The following is a 14,638-nucleotide window of genomic DNA, read 5'->3' as shown; positions in this document are numbered from 1 at the left end:
TTTAATTACACAAGTTTATTGTATTAAATCAATGGAATGAAATACAAAAATATGTAAATTATGTAAATCAATACTCCAATCTGCAATTTGTTAACATAATAAGTATGCATGTATTCATGAAACAATGGATATTTGCAATTACAATAAACTATCAAACTGAATTAAAATTCATGAAAATCTTCTTATATAGGGATTAAAAGTTGGGCTCCATAAATACATAAGAACATGTACCTCCTCGTATCACTGCGAAGTCTACCCTAATAGGGAGTGTGAAACAATAAATAAGTTAGTAAAGGTAAATGTGTGTATTTTACGATGCTTTAAAGTAATTGAATATAAGATTGTGCGAAATTTATTGTAATGTTAATTATAATTATTTGTTAATTGCCAACGGTACATTCTTATCGAGATAAGGCGAGAGCAGCTGAACGCGAGAGCCTCACGTCGCTCTGTCTCACGTGGTCAGCGCTCGAGTTAATATTTTGTTACCAGATGCGAGGGTGTGCCGCAAATTCAGTCACAAAAGTCTAATCATTTCGCGATTTGAGTAAAAACGGGGCAATCCGAAGCGACCATTGTAAGAGTCCCGCCGAAATTCATATCAGAAGAATTAGTGCATGGTATTGAATGTAATACAGAGTGTTCTAATAATAAAGAAAAAAAAGCAAGTTTCAAACAAAAGAGAGAGCCAATCAGTTTAAGTAGCTTATTTATCTGATTGCAACTTTGTAACGCCGCGACCACTGTATTTAACAGATGAAATAAGGCACACGAAAATAAATAATGGACTTGTGCCATTGAGCTTGTATACGGCCAACATAAATACACGTGTTAATTTGTTTTCATACATAAGTAGAGCAACGTGCACGACAGGTATAAATTCCTTTTCATGTTTCGGTATATACGACCTTGTATAATGCATTTTCCTAATACCAATGATTTTATGAAAGCGTCGAGCCTTCGTAGATTTATTTACCAAAAACGTGTTAAAATATTTGTAAGATGACCTTTTAATTTTAAATATAAATATGAGATTCACAGGACAATTATAGAAATAATTTTGGTAACGAACAATATCTTTCTGAGAAACCAGTGGGAAAATATCCACAGAAAATTCGACGAATGTAACAAAAATATATGTAGCTATCATGACTCAGATGCTCATAAAAACTGTATACTAACGACGCAACTTTAAGGGAAACAGTTGCGTATCGTGGACCACTCTGTTTCCACAGAAAACATATGATCAAGGGATGTAACTTTTGGTGACGAAAATAAGTTCTACGCTTCCAAACTACTCGAGATGACTCTAAACACGAAGGTATAACTATATTTAAAAATTATAAGTATTTCGTAATTAAAAGTTACTTCGTTTTTGTATGCATTTTATTGGTATTTATTTTAATTATATTAAATAGAATTAAAATTTTGGTAGCATAAGTAAAGTAAAAAAATATAATCGGCAGAAATTCTTTTGACTGCCATTTAAGGGCTCTTAACTTACACGTAATGAATAGTACAGCGCAGTGATAAGATCAATCATTTTCGCCGCGTTTTCCTTTCTATTTTGAATTGTCTCAATAGTCACAGTACCATATCCAAAAAATTGTCTATCTTTTAATATTTCATTGGATGAACAATCAGTTTTTCCATTCACAAAAAACTCTACGAAGGAATCCACTGTCGACATATACTTCATACTCAATTTTTCGAAGAATATTTTCACTTTTTAATTACGATTCTTTTTAATTAGTATAACATATTATATGGTGTCCATTTGCTGTGGTAATTAACAATTACAAAATCCATATTTATATTCCATTTTCATTTAATTTCCACACTAAAAATAACATCACTTATAGAACACTGTTTCAAATTTCATCCAAACTTATTGACAATCAGTCCTATTTTTTATTTCACTCTATTCTTTTATTACAATAGTCATACAAATTTTATGTCTAACAAATTTCCAATAGAGATCCTATCCCCTCACAAAAGCTAACAACGAAACGTCTAACTACCACCGGTTGGCAAAACATGAACATCACAACTGTTGCTTCTCTCTGATCGCTTTTAGTTCGGTCCAATTTTATTTTTGTTTTTTTTTTACCCTCCTATCTTCCTTTCTCTCTCGCTCTCTGTTTCAACCGACTCCTCTCCCCCGAAACCATTTTACCGATGTGACAACGCGATTCATTCTATTCTGTCTGGTGATGGCCTTAAACCTGTCGGCGTATTAAATTCGCATCATTGAGATTAGATCTATCATAGAATGTTTTGATCACTACTTTTCAAAGGAATAATAGATTCTGAATTTTGTTTTGTACGTTACTTCAGTTAATAAAACTTTAAGAATAATTTTTGTTTTCCTTGATATGGGTTCGAAAAGTTATGCTAAAATATTTAATTTATTTGCTATAAAATTATTATTCTGCCTTATCACAAGAAAATTTTTCAATTTTACATCAGTAATAAATTCAATTTTCAAAAAATATACATTTGTCTACTATACAGGGTGTTTCAGAATGCACGACTTTGGAGTTGACTTTGAAGCTTTCCGAAGTACGGCAGGGGGTCCTGTTATGGCTAAGTCACTTGAAATAGATAGGCCCAAAGAGCAATACTTTACAGAGTATGGTACTTCCTTCACTGTCAAAGAATTGCGGGAACTATATATTGCCGAAAAGGAAGCGGAAAGGCATCTTTTGGGCCTGCCGTTCTTAACGCAGACCATACGCGTCTACATATATTTCAAGTGGCTTACTGTTAACCGCAACAAAACCCCCTGCTGTGCTTCCCATTCGCACTCCACAGACATTAGTAAATTTCTCATTATGATAATGACTTATTAATATAAAAATGGATAATTAATGCGATACCAAAACTCATGTAAAGAACAAAAATAATGTCACCACATAAATGGTGGTTGTTTTATTAATTCCTTTAAATACAAGAGATTCCATTATGAACATAAATATCTTTATTTTTATATTCCTTTGTTACATAGATACCCGGTAGTGGAATGAGTTTATAGATACGTTTGAGCTTGGAAGTCTTCGCGCACAAAACCTTCTTGCGTACAATTTCATTCCACAAGTGAAAAATAAATGTAAAACTACCCAAATAAATGGAATCCTGAACAGTCTTACAATACTTCAAGAGAAGCGTAAAAAATTTGTTCAAACGAGTTCAAAGGCGTGATCCGGGTACAATTATTGACACAAGGATTAAATATAAATCGTATAAAGTATACTTGTATAAAACATTATCCGTCTTTGTCAATCTTAGATTCTCTTACTCTCTCATTTAATAATCTATTAATCATCTAAAGTGACATAGGACCGTTTAAAAGTCTGTCTTTCAAAGGCTCGTCTTTTTGTTCCTCAGTTCTTGTTTTCCATGCGGAAATACATACATATAATATATGATACAATTCGTTTAACATCTGGCATATCGGGATGTAGTAATTAATTAAAATATAGTGTAAAGTATACATTTGCTGAAAGGAAGTATATAACTTCTAATACAAGTTTTCTTCGGCAATGTTTCATCACCGATGGAACACAAGTAGGTAAATAGTCGATATACTTGAAGTTTCTATAACATGCGTCTTTTGTATACACGGCATCGGACAAAATTATAACAACTTTATGACTTTTACAAACCGTTCCAATCGATAATTTTATTTAATGAAAAAATATTGCATTTCCCTCGCAGGATAACAGATCCATTGGACAAAATTTTTCTCAGATAAAATCGTTATAATTTTACCCAGCACTACAATTATCCAACCTCGCCTTAAATTATTTTCCAAAAATTTTAACATAAAGCATATGTTAAAATATTCGCTATACTAAAATCTTAAAGCAAAAAAAAATACATGTATACGTTTTTATCGAGACCGAAGAAGAAATAAGGAAAAGAAATTGAATAAATCGATATGAATACACTACGCGGGAATGTATGATAATAGCGTCTCTTACGACACGCGACATATACATGCTGTCACGATCGCGGGATCGGTGCGTTTGAAAGAAAAATCCGGGATGATCTCATAGTAGAAAAACGCTGCATAGTAATTAGCTGATCTTTTCACGACCAAGATCTTCGCGATCAATAATTTCTCTAAATACTAAACGGAAACGATTCGGTTTGAGCAATTCTTCTCAAACAAAATAAAATAGGTCCGTTTGCTTTGGAGAACGAACACTAAATGAAAAAAATACGGAACAATTCTACTCGGATTAAACCGATAAGAAAAACGATGACGATTCCGCGCGTAGCACAAAACACGCGCGGCCATAACATTTGCACACATACGCACCCATACATCTTTACATTCATGCACACACGAGATCCTAAAGCGGTTACTTTTCCGCGGCATCGAAAGTGTCATCGCGTGTCTACAACTACTGTGCCTAATACATCACTCGTACATAGCAATTGTTCCCATCAGGCGCTAGCTAAGAGAGAATCTCAATAAATTTTCTTAACGCTTCCATATAAATGCAAACACTATTGGTAGAGTGCTTAGAAAGCCTCAACAAAGTTTTTAGCGAAAAACACTGATCATTTCAATAGTGAAATTATTCAAATAACATCCGCATTGTTTTGGATCAACGTTGCGTTTGCAATATTGCATGTGCGATACCTTGTTAAAGCAATTATCGCGTCTTACGAAAGTAAATTGACCTATTCACGAATACCGCACTGCTGTAATTAAACGAAATTTCCGGAATTCGCTTAAAAATATGTAACTTAATAAATTGGATTTACCACGTTTCGATACTATACAAATAATGATTTGTTTCATCATGGTCATTATGTTCGTCGTTCATCACATGAACGTTTATTTTGAAATTGTCAATGGTTTTCATTAAAAGTTTTGTCGCTCTTTGAGATATACACTCTATAATATCCTTCAACACATCCGAAAATTCTTCATCCGAATAAGAAAAGAATTTTCCCCCCAAAAAACGAGGCAAACGAGCCCATACTAACGATCAATCAACGAATCAGTACTTACTGATGCCTTTTAATCGTTATCTTTAAATTTTTTAATTATAATATATCATAATAGATCTAAGCAGTGACCGACTGCACATCGCTCATCTTCTTGGTAAGCTCCTGCAGGAAATCCCTGTAAATCACCGAATCCATGTTAGATGAGAGAATGTAGAGCAGCCACCAATCGCCGAGATCAATCTTCTTGCTGATGCTGTTGCAGGTTTCGATGCTAAGGGATCGTGCGGACAGGTGAAGCAATCTCGGTCTGACCGCTGGCGCGAAAATAATGGCTGCTCTGTAAACCATCAGGCCGAGCAACAGGATCGAGAGGATCGTGAACCAAAACCAGATGAAAATGTATGTCTTCTCGTTGACGATGTTCAACGGAAGAATACACAGAGAATCGTGCTTCTGTATGGTCCCTGACGCACCGTATTTGTGGAAGATGCACTTGGTTACTCGCGGGAAGACATAAACCATGGGGTCCATGCGTTCCTCTTGGGGAGCATCGGAGAATTGGAGCACTCGCAGACCATAGCTGAGAAACTCGCCATCGAAGAATCGATTCATCAGATAAAGTTGAAGGAATATGTTGATGAGACACAGCGCTTCGCAGGCGAAGTACCGGTACACATACATGTTGTGCGTCTGAAAGAACAAGCAATCGGTGAATTGACATAAATTGGACTCAATAAGGGTAAATTGGATATAACAGAAGTGTCTCGGCTCTCCCTCCTTCCCTTTCTGATCTCTTTCCCTCTTTCCACGAAGCTAAAATTTTTATTCATAAACTACAATTTATTTTAAATACTAAGCGAGGATTGAAGTCTCAGAAAAAGTACATTCTATAGTATCGAAATTTATTCAGACACGCAGAAAATAACATACGAGACGAACATGATTCTACGCATCTTATAAAACATTCCGTTATATTATAATTTTGCAACTTCTCAGTAACATTACGCAGGCGAACTTACCCTTCTGTATTGCATGAGATAATCCATTAACATGGACTTTTTCTTGTGAATATTATCCTCGCGATCCAGTCCGTGATTCATGCCCATAACCAGCGCGGTAATCAAACCGCCCTCCCACATGTTCCATAGCCATTGGGGTACGTAGCACATTATCGCCTGCAAAAATTTGCGAATATTATTGAATTTGGTTGCTTACTGATACGCGTTAAATCCACCAACTGGTCTGTTACATTTTCAGTAAAACAAATTTACTATGTAAATATTCCAAGGCAGAAGACATCTGAATCAATAAGATCGTTGACTCTAGTTACGTAAACACTTAGCGTATCCTAATTACTGAATGATGCTTCTGTTCTTAAATTTTTCATTTAGTAATTTACGAATGTGCCTATAAAAATGGTTTCTCTTACGAATTCGCGGTATAGATATGCAGTTATCAGTCTAGCAGGTTCTCCGATCTTTCGCACTCGCGAATCAGTTTCGGATATTCAATACGAGAAAGGTGAGACCGGCAGGAGAAATACAATAAAAAATTTAACCGAGAAGTCTCGCGCAGATGTCGCAACTGTCTATCGCACGTGCAAGATTACTGATAAACGAACCCTTTACCTGAAAGAACAACACGAAGCACACCCATTGGTAATAAGTGTAGTATTTCCTCGCGTCAACGTCACCGAAGTCGTTCGCCACTCCTGGATGAGCCACCTCCACGCCAACCTGATGAACAAGCCAAACGTATCATCTTTTAACAATAAAACTTTAATTTTAACTCGCATGAAACAATAAGAAGTTAATAGTACAATAAGAAACTAGTCAAAGTGAAATGATTAATTCAAAGAAAAATCCAATTGCTATGCATGGATCGGAGAAGTATACAAGGCAATTTGTCTACCTCTTCTTAGCATAATTACAAAAAATTTTATATAGGAGAGGATAACGATTAAAAATGTTTTCTTTTTATGAACCTACATTTAATGGAAAACGAATTATGTTTACGTTCTGATAATATTTATACAATTACAATTTTCATACCAAACATTGACCGAGTATTTTAATACATCTTGCCTATAACTGCCGATAAACCTATGCACGTGTGCCTCAAGTAGCATGTACTTATGTAATTTTTGCTGGCACGTAACAATTTATAAAAAACATCTGTTAGCTTCACATCACGAAATATGTATATTATGAATTAATTTTACTATCACTTCGCATTCAACAAAGCTTGATTTTCTATTAACTTTTTATCGCATTTAAAAATTGTCCGGCCTATTTGCAAGAATTTTTTGCATGCACTCGAAAAGAGGTTTGCCATCACGGACCCATAATATAAGTACGTAACGCATGTATATATAAATACATAATACGTCCATGCACATACTAAAGTAGAAATCTATTGCTTTTCAAATGCATCTTGTTCGTTCAATTCAGATAAAACAAACTGACAATGAGATTTATATTTATTTATTCCAATTTATATATATATATTTATTTATATATGAACATGTCTCGATATGATGTACGCTACTATTACACGTCTTCGTAATTCATCCAACAGTTCATTCTCTGTTTACAATTAAAGTATTTGTCCATGTAACATTTGACATGATATAATTTTTAATGGTTTCTTATTTTTTAAAAGTAATCGCGACAAAATAGTAGATTATAAACTCGTAATGTAAGCGTATTAATTAGTATAATGCTAATGCTACAAATCAATAGAAAAAAGATTGATAACCTTGATAATCCAAAACGATTTCATAATTCAATGTTTCAACTTACGATTACATAATTTTATTATCTACATCACACGTTGAAGTTGCTAAAACCTTCCAAATAATGGAATATTACAAACTATTTTTCAATCATAGGCGCGAAAACAAATATTTGCACAAAAATAAGTAAAATAAGATAAAGTAAAAATAGATCCTGTCTACGTTCATTCACAAATAATATAATTTTGTTATATGATTATTTTTGCAAATTTAATAAAATATACTATAATTGAAATAAATTGTACATATGTATGGAAGGACTTGTAATATTCCACATAGAAGACGAAGAGGAATAGAAACGCGATAATATTTCATACGCTTACAAAGATAGAAATATGTAAATATCCTCGTTAAAAAACACGACGTGGCACAAAATGAAGATGAGTATTCAATGTTAAAAATAACGCTAGGTTTTCAATAATTGATAACAAGTATCTTGTAATCATCAACCTCGAAGGCTACATTAAGCAATAAAATTCTGATGTAAATGCAGTACATATGTGCATGCTGTAACTTGCGTCATACCGCGTAACAATTCAATGTAACCCCAAGATTAGTTTTATGGAAACCGGTCGAGGGAACGTTTTTCTACAGTTATCAACGAGCCATACCTCCGAAGGTCGGCCGTGAACATCACGGAGGTCAGAGACAAGTGGTTCATGATTTGATAACCGGTGATTAAAAAATCGGTATAGTTCTAAAGTCGAAAAATTAGGGGACGCAACCGATTAAATGAGGTTACCCACCTGCCGATTGAATGCGTCCGGCATAGTAAACGTAGACGTTATCCAGCAATAAGTGTTAATAGGGTGTGTGGGTAAACCCTGAACGATACATGAGATCGGATTACCCACGTATTGGGTGGCCGTGATTATCACCGAACACGTGAAAAGCAGCACCGTTGTGAAATGATTGTGCAACCGAAACACCATTGAATCCGTTGAGATCTCCTGCCATTTTAGATATTGTCCGAGGCTTCCTAATAACTTGTACATGATTACTCTGTCCCGTCGTCGAACGGCGCGTTGTTTACAGTCCTAGTCAACAGATATGCGTCCTTCTCTTTCACACGATTTGTATTCCCACGTGGCCGGATTTCGTTCATACAAGGATAAACAAAAGAAAAAAGACAACACGTATCGAATCTGTATCAACTGAAACTTCCGCGAGTCCTCATCTCCCGTGGCTTAGGCTTGAAAAGCGGTAAAACGAAACGAAACAGACACACGATCTGTACACGGGTCTGTGTCCACGCGGCGTGCCTCCCTCTTTTCCTTTTCTCCCGTTTCTCCTTCTCCTTCAGCGTCCTTCTTCCTTTTCTTCCACCCTACTCCTGCTGCCTGCAGTCGACGTTTCTGTTGCTTCTCCGGGGCGAAGAGAACACACGCGCGCCTGCGATCGGTCACCGAACCACGTTCGAACGAGATCGAGAGCAGACCTTATTTACGGCTCCAGGCCTTGTACATAGGTCTGCGTTTTTCTTCGGGAAATCAACTTCGAGATGCTTCTATTATCGACATTTTTTAAACGATCGATTGGTACGCGTTTTCTGGGCCGATTACAATCGTACGACAATCCTTCCTTTCGCGCCAGATCTCTTCCCGTTCGTTATTTACATAGGACCGAAGTCGAAGAAAGACGCGCGCTCTTTTTCGTTAGGTCCGCTCTGAATAGCCACCTGCGTATCGGAGCTGCGATACTCACTGTCAATTCCGCGATATCCTCCGTCAGACGAGGATCTCTCGGTGAGAAAACGCGCAACCTGACGCAGAATAATTGTGCAACACCTTGAACTTCTCCGGCGTGCTACGAGCTCCCTCTTTCTCTCCTTCTCCTACCTAACCCTCTTCGCGCCCTCTCTCTCTCTTTCCTTCTATCTCCTGTCTGTCCGCGCGGCACTTTTTTTCTCGATTACAACGTGCAAGATGGATCGTATGATGAAGCGGAGTGCGAGCAGTCGAAACCGAATTGTGTCGGCATTTACACGCGTATATTATGTACGTAGCAGTCTTCAACGTCGACTGACGAGAGCAGTCAGTGGCTTGTTGTTCGGCCGAGGGGCGAGAGGGAAACTCTTTCGATCTGCTTGCTAGGGGGACTGCTGGAGTAGAAACGAGTAGGAGAAAGAGAGGGCCCAGGAGGTGGGGATCGAAACAGTGGGGGACCGACGGCTGCTTCAAACTCTTCGTCCCCCTACTCTTCACGTCGCGATACTACATTTTGTATACCCTGGTTCTATAGTGCATGCTCTTGCGTTCCAACGTCCAACCATGGCTACCGTTGTTCATTCGACTCTGTTCGCTAATTTTTTAAAGTGATTCGTTCCGACGAACTCGCCAATCCTCTTGAAGATTTACCACAAATAATGAAAGTTTTTACATACGTATCCGAAAGGACGATTCTTATTTTAGCTCTACATGTCTCGATTTTAGTTAGGATGATTGTCTAGTTTTGGATCCTAGAGCTACTGATAATTTTTATCTGTTTATTTTAGTATAAGGTGCCGTTTTGAACCCCAGTTAACTAAAATATACACATAAACTTAGATATTTACTCGAAAACTTCCTGAATTTTATCTTCTTCACACATCCTCTTCTTCCTTATACGAAAAAGTTTAATCAAACATTTTTTACCTCGACTTGGACATATTTACTTAAGGTTGTGAAAGCTTCCAGTATCATTTGAACCAGGAACCTTCTGTCGTGGTGATTTAAAGCGTCTTGAAACTGCCATTACCCACTACTACCGTTATTCTGTTCGCTCGTTTCTCTTTCTTTTCTCTTCTGACCGGTCTCTCGTGCGTCTCGGTCAGTCTCGGATATCGTAATGAAAGTAAATCGGTTTAATTCGATCGTTAAATTCAATTGAACACTGAGGTTGTCTAGAAGATCGTATATAGGACTAGCATAACCGTCTCTCGCATTCCAAATGACAATACATACTAATACTCTTAAAACTATGATCCACGTACATATGTTTATGTATATACGGAGCCGATAAGTGGAGGTGAAAGTTGGAGGAATTTTTTATTACATCGATACTATCGATAAATATTTTTTGTAGAACGTGAATGGACCAAGGACGACTACTTTTGTTAAATTATACACTTATGCCGTCTGTACATATGATAAAAAATTCCGATTATACTTACTGTTAGCAGTAATAAAGTACATGTCCAAATATCGTATCAGAATGATGAAGTATATGTTCCTAATAGATTATTATTTATGCCAATGTCATTAGTGCCATTAGAAGACACTTGCAAATTGTGTGGTAATGAAGTGTACTGCTTTCTAAATGAATTGTAAAATAATAAACTATTCGTAAGTGCTGAAAATATTGAGAATCGACGTTCTTTGTTCAGGATTTAATCAGAAATAAAGGAATCTGAAGAATATTTTGTTATTTCCATGATGACTAGCATAAGTATTTATTCATTTTCAATATTCCCTCGAAAATTATGTTACTCGGTTCACTAGGGTCAACTATGAAGACATCAATTCGCGTGTGAAGACTTCATAGGATAAGAACGGGGTACGAATTATGCAATCAATATCAGCAATTTCATGTTGTTCGCTGAGTTCGTCTCCCCTTTTCTCTTTCTCTCTCCTTTGTTCCACGCTTTTATTCTGTCGCTTCACGTTCACGAAGGGTGCACGCTACGGCTGTGTAAGTACGTGACCAGATGTGCATCTCCTGAAAGGACTGCATTTTACCCCACGAAACGGAAATACCAGCATCCCTTTTCCTCCGCCTGCGTTCTTTTAAAGCTGAATTTACACGCTCACTTTGCTCGAATAGTGTAGCTGATATAATCAATCTCAAATTAAATGTCACCTATCTCATACATCATCCTAATTATCTTTGTTAGACAATGATAAAATTTGTTTTCCTTGTCTCTATCTTTGTTAGGCACTGATAAGATTTGTTTTTCTCGTTATACTATGATCGCAAACTTATCATACGAAGGACGAATTCAATTGAAAAAAAGGGGCGGCAGATTAGGAATTTAAGTGAACAATTAGAATTGCTATTTATATTGTTCACTTTCAGTTTTATTAGATCGACATTATTCCAGCTAATAGAGAGAAGTATAATATTAAACAAAACTCAGTAATTGCACTATATAATACAAGAAATGCATACATAACGAAGAAGTATTGTCCAACTGAAGCGTATAAATTCGCCTTCATAGGCTGGTATTGCTACTCTTTAGAATATTAGGTTTCTGTAGAAATAATGAGCAACTTTAATGTTCACCCAGGCATGAAAGAGTCTTGGACCATTTCAAATTTTTCTTTTCCGTGCATTTATAATTTTACGCTTGTTTTCCAGATTCTGTTTTTACGTGATCGTACGTTCTATTAATTTTATATTACGTAGCAAAGCGAATTCAGAAAACATTGCATCACAGATTAGTAAGTATTCATAGGAATCTGAACGAAATAAGAACAAACGAATAACAAAATTAAAAATATGCATCGAAAATTTATGTAATAATATATATTATATTTAGAAACGTTATTCACAGAAAGAATATTGAATCCAAAGCACTTCTTTTTAAACACTTTCATGATATTTATTTTAGTTGTACTTTACATCGGTTTTTAACAGAAGATACAATGTAATATACTATGATCGCAAACTTATCATACGAAGGACGAATTCAATTGAAAAAAAGGGGCGGCAGATTAGGAATTTAAGTGAACAATTAGAATTGCTATTTATATTGTTCACTTTCAGTTTTATTAGATCGACATTATTCCAGCTAATAGAGAGAAGTATAATATTAAACAAAACTCAGTAATTGCACTATATAATACAAGAAATGCATACATAACGAAGAAGTATTGTCCAACTGAAGCGTATAAATTCGCCTTCATAGGCTGGTATTGCTACTCTTTAGAATATTAGGTTTCTGTAGAAATAATGAGCAACTTTAATGTTCACCCAGGCATGAAAGAGTCTTGGACCATTTCAAATTTTTCTTTTCCGTGCATTTATAATTTTACGCTTGTTTTCCAGATTCTGTTTTTACGTGATCGTACGTTCTATTAATTTTATATTACGTAGCAAAGCGAATTCAGAAAACATTGCATCACAGATTAGTAAGTATTCATAGGAATCTGAACGAAATAAGAACAAACGAATAACAAAATTAAAAATATGCATCGAAAATTTATGTAATAATATATATTATATTTAGAAACGTTATTCACAGAAAGAATATTGAATCCAAAGCACTTCTTTTTAAACACTTTCATGATATTTATTTTAGTTGTACTTTACATCGGTTTTTAACAGAAGATACAATGTAATATAATCATCATGTAAATACGAATTTAATATTTGTAAACACTTTGAACCTGCAATTTATAAAATTGTACTGTGTGAAATGAACGATTTCTTCATTTAATTCAAATAAATTAAACGGTTTTTTCTTTAGCTAAAAGTAGAGTGACAATTCCTTTTAGTCTTCTAGTATAACTATCACATGTGCATCGCATACGGGTTTATATGCTAGGTACGGATGGTTGCTCACGTAAAGGCAGCTATGACATATGTCACACACGTGTTTATGGAATTTTTCAGAACTGTCCCGAAGATAGTGCGAGAGTTCCGGTCGTTCCTTTAAATCGTTAACCTACCGCTGCTGTAGTCTTAGCTTAAATAATGTTCCACGAAAGAATACAAGTCAGGCTTTTAATCCGAGAAGTAAAACGATCCATAAACGGTCTCTAAGTATGTCTGTTACGTATCGATAGCAAAGGTAACGCGATATTGCATAAATATTTTCATACATTCAGCCACCGTTTATGGCACGTATTACTTAGTATTAGGATACCGCGCAACTGAATTTTTATCGCAACATGTAATGGAGGAAATATTTACAACTGTCTAAAACTACAAATTCTTGACAATTGAGATATGTTCCGAAATGAACTCATTTACGAAGCGATATTTGTCAAGCTATAATCAATCTGTAAAACCATAATGAACATACGAAGCTTATAATCAATTTAAGCTTCGTAATGTAAGAAATTATCTGAGAAATACAAATGTTTTATTTCCGAATGCAAAATACACGACGTGTCTTCAACAGACTGTCTCTATGCAATTCCAGGCTCGTTCAGGTCTTCCCAGGGTTTTCGGTAGAAACCCGAGGTTGCATTATCGGTCCTCAACTGAACATTGTACTCCGACACTTGGGCATCTGGGATCCGTCGGAACCTTTTGATCAAGTGACCCTCGCCACTGTCTTTCACTTACAGGAGTTCATCAATTCTTGTCTGATGATCTTTCAATGCCTTTCACTTGTATCCTTGGCTTTCCAACTGTAATGTGCCTCTAAGTAGATATTTTAAACTGACCAAATGGAATACGTAAGGACATTCGATTATTTGTGTACTACAGACGACATACATATATATTAGCGTAATTTGATAAGGGCACTACAGCCAATCAATGGTTTGGTTTGATGCTTTCGACCGACTTTCTCTCTTATCCTTGATTTTTTAATTTCACGTTTGCACTTGCACGTTTGCGGTTTATTTCGCCTTTTTTTCGGTTTCCAATATTGAACGCGAATACTGACCACAGACTCGTCACGGTCCGAGTTTTGAATTATCAGAAACGTGACTCAATGGGACGTAACGTGTATATATCAAACAGTGTGGTCAACGTTCATCGTCAGAAATCAAGTTTAGTCACAGTAAAGTTTGTTGCAGAATTTTCTTACTTGATAACCCTCTGTGTGTAATGAATTTTTCGTGTCGTTAAGTGTAAAACTGACAGCTATCCGATATTTGTATCATCTTCAAATAAAATTAATATAAAGTGACCTTGCAAATAGGATGTCAATGAATTAAAACACCATTN

At 35.8% G+C, this 14,638-nt stretch overlaps 2 protein-coding genes across 2 annotated transcripts in view; both read right to left on the bottom strand.

The window, feature by feature from the left end:
• The window catches only part of LOC108632564 (uncharacterized), a 5,423-nt gene extending 2,623 nt beyond the window's left edge, over positions 1–2,800 (bottom strand). The window contains exon 1 of the mRNA XM_026819778.1: positions 1,505–2,800. Within this exon, the coding sequence (XP_026675579.1) occupies positions 1,505–1,699 (195 nt within the window). The 5' untranslated portion in view covers positions 1,700–2,800. The remainder of the gene's footprint in view (positions 1–1,504) is intronic.
• A 103-nt stretch (positions 2,801–2,903) lies between these two features.
• ogre (optic ganglion reduced) lies at positions 2,904–9,898 on the bottom strand. The gene is made up of 4 exons (XM_018037269.2): positions 8,506–9,898; positions 6,594–6,701; positions 5,985–6,140; positions 2,904–5,655 (listed from the first exon to the last, which is right to left on the bottom strand). Exons 1-4 carry the CDS (start codon positions 8,752–8,754, stop codon positions 5,083–5,085), a joined length of 1,086 nt encoding a protein of 361 aa, XP_017892758.1. The 5' UTR covers positions 8,755–9,898; the 3' UTR covers positions 2,904–5,082.
• Between the last annotated feature and the right edge of the window lie 4,740 nt (positions 9,899–14,638).

The sequence above is a fragment of the Ceratina calcarata genome, unplaced genomic scaffold (assembly GCF_001652005.2).
Source record: "Ceratina calcarata isolate Rehan_Ccalc_2016 unplaced genomic scaffold, ASM165200v1 scaffold162, whole genome shotgun sequence".
In the NCBI taxonomy this organism is placed as follows: domain Eukaryota; kingdom Metazoa; phylum Arthropoda; class Insecta; order Hymenoptera; family Apidae; genus Ceratina; species Ceratina calcarata.
Note: the sequence above shows the minus strand (reverse complement) of the source record. Positions and strands in the feature narration are given on the sequence as shown.